This window comes from Phocoena phocoena, chromosome 9, assembly GCF_963924675.1.
Source record: "Phocoena phocoena chromosome 9, mPhoPho1.1, whole genome shotgun sequence".
NCBI lineage: Eukaryota > Metazoa > Chordata > Mammalia > Artiodactyla > Phocoenidae > Phocoena > Phocoena phocoena.
The window spans coordinates 9,874,094-9,892,123 of record NC_089227.1 but is presented as its reverse complement, the minus strand read 5'-3'; the positions used below and the strand labels follow the sequence as shown (position 1 = coordinate 9,892,123).

Below are 18,030 nucleotides of genomic sequence, written 5' to 3'. Positions count from 1 at the left end.
TTATAACAGAAGGAACTGGAAAAAGAAGAACAAACTCAAAGCTAGCAGAAGAGAGGAAACAATAAGGATTAGAGCAGAGATAGATGAAATAGAGAATATAAAAACAATAGAGAAAATCAATGACACCAAAAGTTAGTTCTTTGAAAAGATCAGCAAAATTGGCAAACCTTTAGCTACATGGACTAAGAAAAAGAGAGAAAAGACTCAAACTACTAAAATCAGAAATGAAAGTAGTGACATTACTACTGATTCTACAGAAATAAAAAGGATTGTAAGAGAGTACTATGAACACTTGTACAACAACAAATTGGAGAACCTAAATGAAATGGACAAATTCCTAGAAACACAAAACCTCCCAAGACTAAATCATGAAGAAATAGAAAGTCTGAACAAACCTATAATAGTAAGGAGATTGAATCAGTAATAAAAACTCTCCCTACAAAGAAATGTCCTGGACCTGATGGCTTCACTGGTGAATCCTACCAACATTTAAAGAAGAATACTAATTCTTCTCAAATTTGCAAAAAGAAAGAATGAAAGAAAGAAAGAAAAGGAGGGAATACTCCCTAACTATGAGCCAACTATTACCCTGATAACAAAGATAGACAAAGGCACCCTAAAAAAAGAAAACTACAGATCAATATCCCCTATAAACATTGTTGCAGAAATGCTCACCAAAATACTAGGAAAACAGAATTCAGCAGCATATTGAAAGGATTATACACCATAACCAAGTGGGATGGTTCAACATATGAAAATCAATCAATGTAATGAAGGGGGAAAACCACATGATCACTCCAATTGATGCAGGAAAAGCATTTGAAAAAATTCAACATCCTTTCATGATAAAAATACTCAACAAACTAGAATAAAAGAAAACTACCTCATAATAATAAAAGCCATTTATGAAGAACTCACAGTGAACGTCAGACTCAATGGTGAAAGACTGAAAGCTTTTCCTCTAAGACCAGGAAAAAGGCAAGAGTGCCCACTTTCACCACTTCAATTCAACACAATACTGGAATTCTAGACAGTGCAATTAAGCAAAAAAAAAAGAAAGAAAAGTCATCCAAATTGGAAAGGAAGAAGTAAAGTTATTTCTGTTCATGGATTATATGATCTAATATACAGAAAACCCAAATCCACAAAAAAATACTGTTAGAACTAATAAATTTTCAGCAAGGTAGCAAGTTATAAAGCCAACACACAAGAATCAGTTGCATTTTTATACACTGACAATGAGCTATCTGAAAAGAAATTACAAAAACAATATATATAACACCATCAAACTGAATAAAATACTAAGGAATTAACTTAACCAAGGAGGTGAAAGATTTGTACAATGAAAACTACAAAACATTGCTGAAAGAAGTTAGATGAGATCGGGTGCATTCAGGGTGGTATGGCCATAGACTGAAAGAAATTGAAGAAGACAAATAGATGGAAAAGCATCCCATGTTCATGGAGTGAAAGACTTAATATTGTTAAAATGTCAATAATACCCAAAGTAATCTACAGATTCCAAGCAATCCATGTGAAAATTCCAACAATGTTTTTTGCAGAAATAGAAAAACCCACCTTAAAATTAATGTGGAATTTCAAGGGACCCCAAATTGCCAAAACAATCTTGAAAAGGAGCTAAAGCGGAGAACTTTACCCCTGATTTCAAAACTTATTACAAAGCTACAGTAATCAAAATGGTGTGGTACTGGCATAAAGACAGAGATATTGACCAATGGAATAGAATAGGGAACCGAAAAATAAACCCCTGAATGTTGTCAAATGATTTTTGGCAACAGAGCCAAGGCCATTCAATGGGGAAAGGACAGTCTATTCAACAACTGTTGCTGGAAAAACTGGTTATCCACAATGAAAAAGAATCATAGGGAACTCCCTGGTGGTCCAGTGGTTAGGACTCCATGCTTCCACTGCAAGGGGCACAGGTTCAATCCCTGGTCGGGGAACTAATCCTGCATGCTGTGTGGTGCGGCCAAAAATAAAAAAGAATCATATACAAAAATTAGCTCAAAACGGATCAAGGACCTAAATGTAAGACCTAAAACAATAGAAGAAAACATTTCATGACGTTGGATTTAGTAATGATTTCTTGGACATGACACCAAAGGCACAGGTAACAAAAGGAAAAATAGACAAACTGCACTTCATGAAAATTTAAAAATTTTGTGCATCAACAGAGTAAAAAGGCAACCCATACAATGGGAGAAGATATTTGCAAATCATATATCTGACAAAAGATTAATATCCAGAATATATAGAGAACTCTTAAAACTTAACAACAAAACTTAACAACCTGATTCAAAATGAGCAAAAGACTTGAATAGATACCTCTCCAGAGAAAAGATACAAATGGCTAATAAGCACATGAAAAGATGCTCAACATCACCAATCATTAGGGAAATGCAAATCAAAAATGCAATGAGATGGCTACTATCAAAAAAATAGAATATGAGTGTTTGCAAGGACATGGAGAAATTGGGACCCTGGTGTACTACTGGTGGAAATTGGTACAGTCACTATGGAAAACAGTATGGTGTTTCCTCAAGTCATTAAAGACAGAATTACTATATGATCCAGCAATTCCACTTCTGTGCATATACCCCAAAAGTAGGGTCTCAAAGAGATATTTGTACACCCATGTTCATAGCAGTATTATTCGTAATAACTAAACCATGGAAGCAACTCAAGTGTCCATCAGTGGATGAACGGATAAGCAAAATGTGGATATACATACAATGGAATATTGTTCAGTCTTAAAAAGGAAAGAGATTCTGCAGTATGTTTTCAACATGGATGAACCTTGGGGACATTATGCTAAATGAAATTACCCAGTCAGAAAAAGATACATACTGTATGATCCCACTTATATGAGGTACTTAGAATAGTCAAAATCATAAAGACAGAAAGTAGACTGGTGGTTACCAGGGGCTGGGGGCAAGGAATACGGGGAGTTATTGTTTAATGGGGATAGAGCTTCAATTTCACAAGATGAAAACAGTTACGGGGATGGACAGAGGTGATTTTTGCACAAGGATGTTAACGTATTTGATACCACTGAACTGTACACTTAAAAAATGGTTAAGATGGAAATTTTATGTTATGTGTATTTTATGAGAGAGAGAGAAAGAGAGACAGAGAGAGACAGAGAGAGAGGCTTCTCTGCCTGTTCCACCACGGCCGGGGCTACTAACCCAAAAAGGATCTAGCGGGTTCCACGTGGTGTGAGTGGGGCCGGAGGACTGGGCTGCGATGCGCACCACTGGCGGACGGGGCACACCCGAGCACAGCCCCAGACGCCTCTCCAGGCCCGGGAGCACGCGCCTAGGGCTCCCCCTCCCCTGTGGACGCGCGCCCTCGGCCCCCTCGCGCAGGGACAGGGCGGGAGCTGGGTTGCAGACACTGCCCGGACAAGTTCACAGCCAGTCCTGCGGGTTCCATAGGCCAGCGGAGTGCTGGGGCCGTGCAGTCCCCGGAGCAGGCGGAAGGCGGGACCCCTCCCCTCACCCCACTCCGCCGCCCCGTTTCTCTTCCTCCTTCCCCGGCTCGCTCCCTCCCTCCACGCCCCCGAGTCCCGCAGCCGGGCAGCCAATCCCAGCCGCGCTCCTGCCCGGCTGCTCAGGGTGGTGGCACGGAGCCCGCAGGCGGCTTGGAGAGCTCGAGCTTTGTGCCCAGCAGCAGGTAAGGTGCGCGGCGGGATCTGGGTCGAGTCGGGCTTTTCTAAAACCGTCAAGCAGGAGCCTGAAAACTGATGCTAGTGCGAGACCCGGCGCCCGCCCCGCTGCCGGGCCCACGAGCCCTCGGCGCCGCCCACCTGGCTCTTCCCGGGCCCGGCGCGGAGCTGGCGTTCTGGAGGCTCCGCTGGCCCGGGGTCCCGACGTGCTCCCCAGGGAGGGCCTGTCTCAAGTAAACAAAGACCAACTACTAAAAACATTGTATCTATGTTTCATTTGTAAAATGGTGATGGTTTGGGTTTTTATGCAGAGGTATTCGGCTCCTGCTGCGGGCTCGGCCGGAAGGGAATCCGGGAACCCGCCGCGCTGGGGTTGTGCTCCTCGGTAGGAACCCTGCGTAGGTCCCTTAAGCTCTCCTGGCCGCGCTCTCCTCTTTGGAAACTGGAAAATCTTATTATTTCAGATGTTGTTCTGAGGGTTACATGAATTAAGTGCACTCTTAAAAAAAAACTAAGGCTGAGCTCCCAGCAACAACAGGGTTACCTAGACACAGCTATTTCAAAGTACTGATAACCCCGAATTGTTCCACAAAGGAACTAAGGTAGTTTGCAACAAAATCACGTAGAATAGTAACAAGTCAGCATAGAATAAATATAACCAGATATTGGGAGCAGAGGTAATGTAAGACAGAAAATAAGTCAAGGGGAAAAAATAAAGTGTGAACTTGCTGTGAAAATGGAAATGTTCTGTATTTAATTAATTTACACTTAAATAGTGTGTCTATATGGAAAACAATATGGAGGTTCCTCAGAGAACTAAAAATAGAATCATCATATGATCCAGCAGTCCCACTCCTGGGCACGTACCGGGACAAAACTATAATTCAGAAAGATACGTGCACCCCATGTTCATAGCAGCATTATTTACAATAGCCAAAATGTGGGAACAACCTAAATGCCTATCGACAGGTGAATGCATAAAGATGCGGTGCATATATACAATGGAATACTACTCAGCCATAAAAAAAGAGTGAGATGATGCCATTTGCAGCAACATGGGTGCAACTAGAGACTATTATACAAAGTGAAGTTAAGTCAGAAAGCAAAAGACAGATACTATATGATATCACTTATATGTGGAATCTAAAATATGACACGAATGAACCTACCTACAAAACGGAAATAAATTCACAGACATAGAGATCAGACTTACAGTTGCCAAGGGGGACGGGGAGGGAGAGGGATGGACTGGGATTTTGGGGCTGGTAGATGCAAACTATTACATTTCGAATGGATAAACAACAAGGTCCTACTGTACAGCACAGGGAACTATATCCAGTCTCCTGGGATAAACCATAATGGAGAAGAATATTTCGAAAAGGAATGTATTTATGTGTATAACTGAGTCCCTTTGCTGTGTACCAGAGACTGTACAACACTGTAAATCCACTGTACTTCAATTTTAAAAAAGTGTGTGTCTAGTGGCTGCCTTATAGGACATTGCAGGTCTATATTGTTTTTCTACTGGAGTCTCAAATTTGTGTCTAGGAAAGTGAACTTGGTCATTTGCATTGTTCCTGTCATTTGAAACATACTTCCTTCATTCATTCCTCAAATATGAATGGCCTTGGAGGAAGTAGAGCCATTCCTTATAATTAACGAGAAAGACAGTTTTCTGTACTTCATTATTAGTGCACCCTGATATATTACCATGTGAAAGTTTACTCAGTTGAGGAACTGGGGCTGGGAGGGATGGAGTCAGTGAATATGGCATAATTTATAACTTTTTTTTAGAGTTTTGAATAAAAATGTTAACTTAACCTTTATAGGAAAATTTAAAAATATATAGATTCGCAAAAAGAAACAATCGCTAAAAATTTCACCACTCAGAGACATAATTGCAGTTAAGATTTTGATGTGTATATTTCCAGACCTTTGCCCCATGTAGCCATTTTATTTTCCTCGGTAGGCCCCAAAGTGTCAGCTCCCTCCAAGAAAGGAAAATCCAGTCTGGGGGCAAGGGTCGCTTTTACCTTAACCTTTGGACCTCTCAGGCCAACACCTGGCCTCATCCAACAAGGTCACCGTCTCCCTAATCCTTCTCTCGTACTTCTGCCAGTGGCCTGGCTTTGGGGCAGTGGTTATAGGCATCTGAGAGAGCATTTCCGAGAAGAGGAAAAGTCACAGCTGTGGTTCATTCCGCATGAGGAGTAATCCAGGGTTTCTCATCCTTGGCACTGTTGATATTTGGGGCTGGATAACTTTGTTGGGGGATGGCCGTCCCGTGTATTAGAAGATGTTTAGCAGCATGCTGGCTCACACCCACCCCCCCACTTCTCCTCATGACAATCAGCAGTGTTGGTTGAGACCACTTGGGTTAACGGAAATTGTTAAATTATTCATGACGTGCACTAAAGAGGTTCATATTCCAGTTTGCACGTAGGAGAAGGACTGAGATCGAAAGAGAGGCATAGCTTAAGCTAAGGAAGCTGTTTAGTCCTGGCTGTACGATTCACTTACAGTGAGATTTTGGTGGGCAGGTATATCAGGATGGAAACAGGAAAAAACCACAAAAATGCAAGACACTTTTGAGGGGATTCCATAGAAGAGGGGGTAGGATTCGAGGAACCAGCAAATGACAGTGCGACACCCGGGGAGGACGGCTGGCGGGGTGCCATCCCCACGCTGGCCGGAAGGGGCAGGGAAGGGACTGGGATACCAGAGCTTGGAAGTGGGGGCCGGGTGGGTCGGTGGGTGGGAGAACTGGAGGAGGAGCCGCCCTCCAGGGCTGCTGTGGCCCTGGCAGAATGCGGCCATTGTCAGAGCAGCAGCCCAGCAGATGGGGGATAAGTTCACCAGCCTCTCCCTTCGTCACGAGTCCAAGTTCTTACTGCTCAGCCACATGACAGGCCACTAAATTGAGAGATAAAGTGTTAGGGCAAGGAATAGCAGCTTTTTTGGAAAGCCAGCAGACAGAGAAGATGGTGGACTTATGCCCCAAAGAACCATCTTACCCCCAAGTTAGAATTCAGGCTTCAGAGGGGAGGGGGTGTAGCAGATCGTTGTGAACTTCTTGGTGGGCCAGACCGGGAAGGGGATGTTCTTGCAGCGGTCCAGGTAGGTCTGCTGTAAACCTCCAACAAGAGGAATGTGATTCTCTGTTGTGCAACTTTTTATCTCTGTATGAACGAAAATTGTTATACCTTCAAAGGTCAAGCCTGGGAGGCAGAGCCTTGAGAATGTGCTCTCATGTATATTTCAGGCTGTAGGCAACATTCTTTTACAAAGAAGTAGAGCCAGTATAAGGAAGCACAGGTAGCAGAGTGCAAAGGTGAGAGCTAAAGGAATAGATCCAGTATGGAGTCAGGTTTGTTCTTCTCTGTTACACCTTTCCCCTCCTGTACCCACGGAGCTCCTCCTCTGGCCAGTCCCTAGTGGAAGCTGGTGGGTGAAGCAACCCAGGTGATGCAGCCTGGGGAGGTCAGCCAGCTCCCGAGGGGGTGGGAGCAGAGCCGATGGAGAGCCACCAGAACCACCAGTAGTGTGTGATCTAAAGTCTTCTGCCTCTGTAGAATGAAAGTTTGAGGGCTCTAACTCTTAAGGGTTACCAGGGGAGGAAAAGGAGGTAGGCAAAAAATGTTTCTGAAAATTAAAACATATAACACACGCAGGGCACTGCTGCTTCTGACCTCTGACTCTGTTTCAAGCAGTAAGGTCAAGTCATGCTGTTTTAGCTACTGCAGGATTTTTTTTTTCCAGCTTTACTGAGGTCTAATTGACCAAAATTTCTGAGATAAACTATACAGTGTGATGATTTGATACACGGATACATTACGAAAGTATTCTCTCCAAGTAAATTAACACACGTTTACTGGTTTTGGTTTTGGTGAGAACATTTAGGTTCTACTCTCAGCAGATTCCAGTTATTCAAGACAGTGTTATCAACTATAGTTACCATTAGGTCCTCAGACCTTATTCATTTTGTAACTAAAAATTTGTGCCCTTTTATCAGCCTCTTCCTATTTCCCCAATACCCCAGCCCCTGGGAACCACTTTTCTAATCTCTGTTTCTGTGAGTTTGGTGGGGGGTTTTTTTCTTTTAGATTCCACATATAAGTGATACCAGGCAGTATTTGTCTTTCTCTGCCTGGCATATTTCACTTAGCATAATGCCATCCGGGTTCACCTATGTTGTCAAAAATGACAAGATTTCCTTCTTTTTTAAGGCTGAATAATATTCCATATGTTGTCATCCCTTGGTATCTGCAGGGGATTGGTTCCAGGAGCCCCCGTGGATACCAAAGTCCTTGGATGCTCAAGTCCCTTATATAAAATGGTATAGTATAGTGAACATAGTTGGTTCTCCCTATCTGTGTGTTTCACATCCTCAGATATGGAGGGCTGACTGTATATGGATCACATTTTCTTTTTCCTTTCATCCGTCAACACTTAGCTTGTTTCCAGGTCTTGGCTGTTGTCTTAATGCTGCAGTGAACGTGGAAGTACATATATATCTCTTCAAGATAATTATTTTCTTCCCTTTGGATATATACCCAGAGGTGGGATTGCTGGATCATACAGTAGTTCCATTTTTAATTTTTTGAGGAATCTCCATGCTGTTTTCCATATTGGCTATACCAGTTTACATTCCCATCCACAGTGCACAGAGGTTCCCTTTTTTCTATACCCTCACCAGCATTTGTTAACTCTTTTCTTTTTGATAATGGCCATCCTAACGTGTGAGGTGATTTCTCTTTATGGTTCTGATTTCAGTTTCCCTCACGATTAATGATGTTGAATGCTGAAAACCTTTTCGTGTACCTGTTGACCCTTTGTATGTCTTTGGAAGAATGCTTATTAAGTTTCTCTGCCCATTTTTTAAAAAAATTTTTGGCCGCAGTGCGTGGCATGTGGGATCTAGTTCCCCGACCAGGGATCGAACCCATGCCCCCTGCAGTGGAAGTGCAGAGTCTTAAGCACTGGGCCGCCAGGGAAGTCCCTCTGTGCATTTTAAAATTGCGTTTGTGGTTTTTGCCATTGAGTTGTATGAGTACCTTGTATATTTTGGATATTAACCCCTTATCAGATATGTGGTTTGCAAATACTTTCTCCCATTCCGTGGCTTCCTTTGCTGTGCAGAAGCTTTTTACTTTCATGTAGTCCGACTTGTTTATTTTTATTTTTGTTGTCTTTGCTTTTGGTGTCAAATCCAAAAAAATCATTGCCAAGACCAATGTGAAGGAGCTCACCCTTTATGTATTCTTCTAGATTTACAGTCTCAGATCTTAGGTGGTGCCATACAAACTTTAGGATTGCTTTTTCTGTTTCTGTGAAGAATACCGTTGGAATTTTGATAAGGACTGCTTTGAATCTGTAGATCACTTAGGGTAGTATGGACATTTTAATAATATTCATTCTTCCAATCCATGAGCAAAGAATATGTTTTCATTTATTTGGGTCTTTTTCGATTGCTTTCTTTCATGTCTTACAGTTTTCATTGTAAAGATCTTTTTTTAAATTGAAGTATAGTTGATTTACAGTGTTTTGTTGATTTCTGCTGTACAGCAAAGTGATTCAGCTATACATACATATACATTCTTTTTTTCTGTATTCTTTTCCATTATGGTTTATCACAGGATATTGAATATAGTTCCCTGTGTTATACAGTAGGACCTTGTTGTTTGGCCCAGCCTTTCTTACCTGTTTTGATGTGGGTATTTTCTCATTCACCAGGTATGTAGGAGTCGCTAAGCTAGTTTCTGGATCTCTTTCAGAAGGGATTGCTCCCAGGGTAGCTGTACATTCAGTGTGTCTGTGGCAGAAGGGGAGCTCAGGAGCCCTCTATGTTGCCATTTTGGTCAAATTTACTGCAGGATTTCTTTAAACTTCTTCATCCTGCATATTCCAACTCAGTTGTGCTGTTTGGTGCACTATTATAAAACATAGCTTTGCTGGTGCCTGAATAAATAGTTGGATATTTTCTATATATCTTGTACAGAATGATTTTTCTTGTAGCTTAACTGTTTACTTTTTTTTAATCATCACAGAAACCACATCATAATACCTCAGAGTTTGAAAAGGCCTTACAGTTTCTCACCTGATATCTGAGAATTTGCAGAATCTTAAAAATAAAAATGCATGAAAAATATATACATGTATCAAATTATCCTAGGTACAGCTTAAACTTATAGGATGTTATCTGTCAATTACATCTCTATAAAGCTGGAAGAAAGCTGCATAGGAAAACAAAATAGGCACAAAACAGCAGAAAAGCACCATATGCTCAGTGTAGAGCATAACACGATTTATGCAGTTAACATCAAGGTCACAAATAACACACTGTGAAATCTTGCTTATAAAAAATAATCTTGACTGATCTGCTAAGGAAAGAAAATACATTCTTTCTAGCGAGCTTTTAAATTGTTAAAGACAAAAGTTACATTTACAGGGATTCCTCCTGGGTGGAAGATTTATCTTCCTTGGGCCCCCACCACACACACTTGTCATTTGTGCTGTGCTCGGATGTTCCAGCAGCTTGTCGTTTCCGAAAGCACTTGGCCAGAAAGAACTAGTCTTTCAGCAATAGGAGACCAAGGTTTTGACCTGGACTTTCTGGGGGATCAGTACCTAACGACATGTATGGGTCCCCCCTGGAATGTCCTGGTCTCACCCCACTTTTAAAATTTAGTTGTACTGCAGTTGCATTGTTTGCAATTATTTGAGTTAATAAGCTGCCCTTTTAAAGAAGGGACACACCCTGGTAAGCCTAAATACAGGATATCAGTAAAAGGCAAAAGGTTTTGAAATGGCCACGAGGAGGAACAGAAGGTACATGGGGCAGGTGGGAGGGGCTTGAAAGTTGGGGTGGGAAGGACAGTGGCTTCTGTTTGGAGACAGTGCCGCGGAAAGCTTCACCTGTTCAGCACTGTTGTACCTGGCGTCTCAGGGCAGCAGCTTTACTATAGCGCTGATAACCTGAGCTTTGTCCTAGTTCACGTGTGTCTGTCTGCCCCTGAGAGAACCAGAAGAGAAGCTAATAACCTCCAGTTAACCAAGCCAAACATGGAAGACAGCTAAAGCAAAGGAGAACAAACTAATAGAAGTGAGTTCGAATTTACGGCACATCAGCACTGGAAGAGTGTGTAGGGGTCATGTAACTTTGTCCGAGCTCATCCCCCCGACCCCCAGCTTTTTCAAGGTGCAGGAACCAAGTTGCTCAGAGACCATGTGCCCTGGCCTCTGTCACAGAGCTAGTGGGTACCCAGGCCAGGTTTAGAACTAGTCTCTTTTTTAAGAAATTTGTTTTATTGAAATATAGTTGATTTACAATGTTGTGTTAATTTCAACTGTACAGCACAGTGGTTTAGTTATACATGTATGCACATTCTTTTTCATATTCTTTTCCATTATGGTTTATCACAGGATATCGAATATAGTTCCCTGTACAGTAGCACTGTGTTGTTTATCCATTCCATATATACTAGTTTGTATCTGCTAACCCCAAACTCCCAATCCATCCCTCCCCTACACCCTCTTCCCCTTGGCAACCACCGGTCTGTTCTCTATGTCTGTGAGTCTGTTTCTATTTCGTAGATAAGTTCATTTGTGTCACACTTTAGATTCCACATATAAATGATATCATATGGTATTTGTCTTTCTCTTTTGAACTTACTTCACTTAGTATGATAATCTCTAGGTCCATTTCCCAGAGGGTAGCTTGTCTGCTGCCGGAGATACGGGGGAAGGAGAAACCTATTTGAAAACGCTTTAAGCAGGTTATTTATGCAAAAGTGTTGACTTTTTTCCTTTAACTTTCTAGTGAACCACTGCAGCCTGAGCTGTTGTTTGTAATTATGCAGTAATTCAGGAACTAACTTGAGATTCTTCTTTTTTCTTTAAGTGGCTTCCCCTAGAGAGGCACACCATATATTTCTGGGTGGGAAGGCTGAATCCTAATTTAATTTACAAATTTGATGCAATCATAGGCACAGTTCCTATGGAAATTTTTTTTTCTTTAACTTGACAGAGCTGTTGTAAACTTCATCTAGATGTCTGAGCAAGCAAGACTAGATAAGAATACTGAACAAGTTAGTGAGAGAACTTGAACTACCAGATAGCAAAACATACTGTAAAGCTACAGTAAACAACATATTATAGGCACGGGAAGCCGGGTCAGTGGCACAGCCCAGAAGGTGAAAGAAAGAATAACCATATGCATAAGAATTTAAGTATGAGCCATTGGGGGAAAGAATGAAAGAGTCAGTAAATGATGTGAGAACAACTCAACTATTTGGGAAGATTACAGGAGAGTCTTATCTCATGCCATATACCAAAATATAATTTAGATTGATTAAAACTAAACATATAAAGGGGAAAAAAGTTAAAAATCTAAGTGAAAATTAAAATGTATATATAAGTCTTTCTAAACATAATACTAAAAGTCAGAAACTTAAAGCCTTTTAGGCTTTTAAATATTATTAAAAGTATTTTCAATATTGTTAAAAATATTAAACCCTTGAAATAAAAAACAAACCAAAGTAAATCTTCTTGCACCCCAATGTTTATTGCAGCACTATTTACAATAGCCAAGACATAGAAGCAGCCTAAATGTCTACCAACGGAGGAATGGATAAAGAAGATGTGGTACATATATACAATGTAATATTACTCAGCCATTAAAAAGAACAAAATAATGCCATTTGCAGCAACATGGATGGACCTAGAGATTATCATATGACGTGAAGTTAGTCAGAGAAAGACAAATATTATATAGTATCACTCATATGTGGAAGCTAATTTAAAAATGATACAAATGAACTTATTTATAAAACAGAACAGACTCACAGATTTCTAAAACAAACTTAACGGTTACCAAAGGGGAAACGTGGGGGGAGGGATAAGTTAGGAGTTTGGGATTAACATACACACACTACTGTATATAAAATAGGTAACCAACAAGGGCCTACGTACAGCACAGGGAACTCCACTGAGTATTCTGTAATAACCTATATGGGTAAAGAATCGAAAAGAGAATGAATCTTTGTATGTATATAACTGAACCACTTTGCTGTACACCTGAAACAAATACAACATTGTAAATCAACTCTACGCCAATAAAAATAAATAAATAAAAATAAAATACACTAGAGTACAGGGGAAAAAAGTAAATCTTCTTGTTATAGGGTTAGGTCTTAGATCTTTTCTTTTTTCTTTTTTTTTTTTTTTGCGTTATGCTGCCCTCTCACTGTTGTGGCCTCTCCCGTTGCGGAGCACAGGCTCCGGACGCGCAGGCTCAGCGGCCATGGCTCACGGGCCCAGCTGCTCCGCGGCATGTGGGATCTTCCCGGACCGGGGCACGAACCCGTGTCCCCTGCATCGGCAGGCGGACTCTCAACCACCAGGGAAGCCCTAGTCTTAGATCTTTTAGAATGTATTAAATGTAGAATAAAGTTCTCCCTGGGTTCTGTTCAGACTTTAATGGGTCTTGGCAGGACAGTGGGGAGGAAGGGAGAGATGTGTGATGGGCAGGGAGGGTGCTGAAAGGTGGCCTGGGGTTGCTGCCTACCCCAACAGTGCCATCTTATTACAAGGGAAGTTGAAAGCTGGAGAAGGAGTATGGAAAGAATCCTGGCGAGGATACCCCTGTTGAACGTGCTTTATAAGTAATAATGCAATTCACCCTTGGTAATTGACCGCTGGTGCCTAAGGTGGTAAGGTTTCTAGGTGGGGTCCTTTCTCATCCATGTGCATCTCTGCAAATTGGTTTTGTTTTGTTTTGCATTCCCCAGATTCTGTGGGAAAGGTAGTAAAGTTCATAAGTAATGTTTTATTGACTTTTTATAGGAAACCTTTTCTGGAAGTTGTTATTAGAAAGGGAAGGCAAGCAACAGTAATGTTTCTACAAGAACAAAGGACTCAGGGCAATTTAGTGATTTCTCCTGTGGGGACTGGAGACAGAATTGGAAAGCAGTGGTTATTACAAGATACTGAATATATCAAGAAGAAGATGTGGCACATATATACAATGGAATATTACTCAGCCATAAAAAGAAACGAAATTGAGCTATTTGTAATGAGGTGGATAGACCTAGAGTCTGTCATACAGAATGAAGTCAGAAAGAGAAAGACAAATACCGTATGCTAACACGTATATGTGGAATTTAAGGGGAAAAAAGTGTCATGAAGAACCTAGGGGTAAGACAGGAATAAAGACACAGACCTACTGGAGAATGGACTTGAGGATATGGGGAGAGGAAGGGTAAGCTGTGACAAAGCGCAAGAGAGGCATGGACATATATACACTACCAAACGTAAGGTAGATAGCTAGTGGGAAGCAGCCGCATAGCACAGGGATATCAGCTCGGTGCTTTGTGACCGCCTGGAGGAGTGGGATAGGGAGGGTGGGAGGGAGGGAGACTCAAGAGGGAAGAGATATGGGAACATATGTATATGTATAACTGATTCACTTTGTTATAAAGCAGAAACTAACACACCATTGTAAAGCAATTATACCCCAATAAAGATGTTAAAAAATTTAAAAAAATAAAATTAAAAAAAAAAAGAGTTCCCTGTGTTCTACAGGAGGTCCTTGGTTATCTATTTTACATATAGGAGTGTGTATCTGTTGGTCCCAAACTCCTCATTTATCCCTCCCCACCCATTTCCCCTTTGGTAACCATAAGTTTGTTTTCTGTGTCCGTGAGTCTATTTCTGTTTTGTAAATTAGTTCATTTATATCATATTTTAGATTCCACATATAAGTGTGATATCTTATGATATTTGTCTCTCTCTCTCTGAGTTACTTCACTTAGTATGATCTCTAGGTCCATCCATGTTGCTGCAAATGGCATTATTTCTTTCTTTTTTATGGCTGAGTAATATTCCATTGTATATATATGTACCACATCTTCTTCATCCATTCATCTGTTGATGAATGTTTAGGTTGCTTCATGGCTTGGCTGTTTTTTATATATATATATATATATATATCACATATATGTATAATATATATATAATATGTATGTATATGTGTATATATAACTAAATCACTTTGCTTTACACCTGAAACTAACACAGCATTGTAAATTAACTGTACTGCAATTAAAAGGTTAAATCTTGAAAAACAAATTTTTAATTAAAAAAGAAAAATGGGAAGCAGTGGAATTGCTTGCCCACATTTGGAATTTTAATAGATGTTGCTAAACTGCCGTCTGTAGAGATGATACCTACCTATAGTTCCCCAGTAATAGGTAGGAGTTCCCTGGTAGTCCAGTGGTTAGGACTCTGAGCTTTCACTGCCGGGGCCTGGGTTCATTCCCTGGTTGGGGGACTAAGCTGTGCGGCAAGGCCAAAAAAAATCAGAGATATTTGACCAACATGTGGTAAATGTTTTGATCTCTGTCAGCGTGACAGGCCATCTAGGTAAAGTCATTTCACAACTGAGGTTGAGCACTGTTTTAAGAGTCACCAGATTTTCCTTTTCTGGGAATCAGAGAGCATTTTAGAGCTGGAAGAGACCTTAGAGATGAGGTCCAGCCATTCAGCCTACACATGGAGAACCTGTTTGGCTGTGGTCACTTGGTTGGTCTGTGACTGAAGCCAGACCAAACCCCAGGTCTTTTATTTATCATAAAGGCTCTCCGGGTGTGTGTAAGACAGCCCTGGAAAGGTCTCTGGGGCAGTCTGGGTTTGGCTCCATAGCCGGGAAGCTGGAAGTTACAGCACAGGGCCACAACACCGTGACTGTAAGGCCAAGTGCTTTAACCCACCCTGAACTTCAGATTCCTCATCTGTAAAATGGAGTTAATATTAGCCTTTTTGCCAAGGTTTCAAGGATTAGGGTTCATGTAGATAAAGCAGCTGACACAAGTTGTCTCACAGTTGTTACCATCTTCCTCATATTTCGTTATCTGACTTCCCCACCCCACATGTAAGGGACACATAACACTAACATTCTTTTTTTTTTTTAAGTTTTATTAGGACACGGCCAGACCCATTTGTTACACGTTGTCTGTGGCTCTTCCCGTGCCTCTTTCTTTTTTTCTCTTTTTAAATAAATTTGTTTATTTATTTATTTTTGGCTGTGTTGGGTCTTCGCTGCTGCACCCGGGTTTTCTCTAGTCGTGGCGAGCGGGGGCTCCTCTTCGTTGCAGTGCGGGAGCTTCTCATTGCGGTGGCTTCTCTTGTTGCGGAGCACGGGCTCTAGGCACTCGGGCTTCAGTAGTTGTGGCACACGGGCTTAGTTGTTCCACGGCATGTGGGATCTTCCCAGACCAGGGCTCGAACCCGTGTGTCCTGCGTTGGCAGGTGGATTCTTAACCACTGAGCCACCAGGGAAGCCCTGCATCATTCTTTTAAGTATACAGAAGCATCCCTTCTAGTATAAGAGGGGGCCCTTGGGGATTGGCAGTGTTCTTTAGAGAAACATTACTGGTGTGATGTCCCCAGGGAGGCCAGCGACCACCTGCCAGTGTCAGATCAGACACCGGCCTGGGTGTCCTCACTGGAGGGTACAAGGTGGTGAAGGCATTTGGGGAAGATGGGGCCAATGGGACAGGAAGTGGGGGGAGAAGGGGGGTGGCCAGGGAGAGTGTCGGCAGGGAGTTTGGGGAGGTGCCACCAAGGTCCTGAACCTCTGCTTTTGTCTTCACAGCTCCTGCAGAAAGGGACCAAGATGAACGCAGAGGTGAGTCCTCTAAAAGGACCCGTTTAAGGATGCTTTTTTCTGCAGTGTCCCTCATTTCTCCTTCACAGAGTGCCTCCTTTCCTCCAGAGTTTTCGGAAACATCAGCACAAACTTGAAAACATGTCCCCTCCTTCCTGCCACCATACATGGCTCCCGGTGATATGGGAAGAATTAGGCCCCTCTGAGTTCTTATCTGTGTCAGTCCAGCTTCAGTTAGATTAAGATTTATCTACTTCAGTTAATCCTGAAACAACACTTATGGGTTAGGGGTAGAGTGGGCTGGGCCCTGGGGGCTGCTGGGCCCTTGTGTTATTCTGGGGACACTTAACTCTGCTTACAAGGACCTTTCTCTGCATCGTCTCCCTGTTGTCTCACTTCCACTGAACCTGTTCTTCGATCCAACGAGATGCCTATCTCTTTGTCCCTCTGATTTTTCCTGACCAATCAGCCCCTCCTGCTCTCACTCCCTTCCAGGTCCAGCGTAGATCGTGGGGTCCATCTCTTCAACTGCTATTGTGCTCTCATCTCCAACTCCTTTTCCGCTTGTCCCCTTGATGCCCATGGCCAGCCCAGAGGCTGTCCCCACAGGATGGTGGTCTTGGGTGAGTGGCACAGCTTCATGCTGTTTGCGGCTGGCAGAGGTCTTAAAAACCTCATCTGGGTGCTCAGCACGCCCACCGGGCCCCCTCCGTAGCCCCAGGCAGCTCTCTTTCCCTTTGCCCGAAACAACCAGGTCTGGTCTTCCTCACTCTTCCCAGCTCCCTCCTCACTCTTAGTACGGGGGTCACCTTTTACTTTACGGAGAAAAACTGGAACCATCAGCCATCACCTCTCTCAATTTCGGACTTCCTGTTTGGCTTGTTCCTTTTTTCATAGTGGAAGGGATGCTTGTCAGTGACAGAGCTCCAGGCTGCGAGTACAGGAAAACACAGTTTAATGTGGTTTTTATCCTGGAAGTCCAGATGCAGGGCAGGCTTCAGGGTGGGTTGATCCAGTGGCTCAGCCACATCTTATCAAGGATGTCCGGGATCTTTGCATCTCTCTACTCTCATCCAAGTGTTGGCTTCATCCTCAAGGTAGTGCCCCTCAGGGTTCTAGGATGGCCACCAGCCCGGGCTGGGACTACATGCTTCCTCATTCACTCTGAGCGGGAGAAAGATGGCTTTCTGCAGCTCTCCCAGAAAAGTGGGAACCTTCTTTCCTGAAGCCTCCACCAAACTCCTGCTTAGGTCTTGCTGGCCAGAACCAGGTCACATGCCCATTCCTGGACTAATTACTGTGTCAGAGGAGCCAGGATTTTGCCAACTGGCTTAGACTAATCTGTCCCACCTGGTGCAGCTTCCCCCTCTACCCCGGGGCTGGATCTGGGAAGAAGGAAGGCGAGTGGACACTGGGAAAGGACCCATTGCATCCCGTCCCAGACATTTCTGGTGAAAGCGTATTCACTGAAAAAACACGCACACCTAAAAGCTGAGAATTATGTTTTATTCTGCTGACTTACGGAGGACTTAAGCCTGGGATATAGCCTCTCAGGAAACTCTGAGGGACTGCTCCAAAGAGGTAAGGGACAAGCCAGGATATATAGGGGGTTTTTGCCCCCCAAAAAAACCCCAGGCAATTGGAACATCAAAAGATTACTGTTAAAGGAAAACAGACA

General features: G+C 42.5%; 1 protein-coding gene across 1 annotated transcript in view; it reads left to right on the top strand.

Annotated features, from left to right (window-relative positions):
* The first annotated feature begins 3,589 nt into the window (after nucleotides 1-3,589).
* BLVRA (biliverdin reductase A) overlaps nucleotides 3,590-18,030 on the top strand; it is a 56,707-nt gene continuing 42,266 nt past the window's right edge. The window contains exons 1-2 of the mRNA XM_065883978.1: nucleotides 3,590-3,696; nucleotides 16,341-16,373. Of these exons, the coding sequence (XP_065740050.1) occupies nucleotides 16,362-16,373 (12 nt within the window). The 5' untranslated portion in view covers nucleotides 3,590-3,696; nucleotides 16,341-16,361. The remainder of the gene's footprint in view (nucleotides 3,697-16,340; nucleotides 16,374-18,030) is intronic.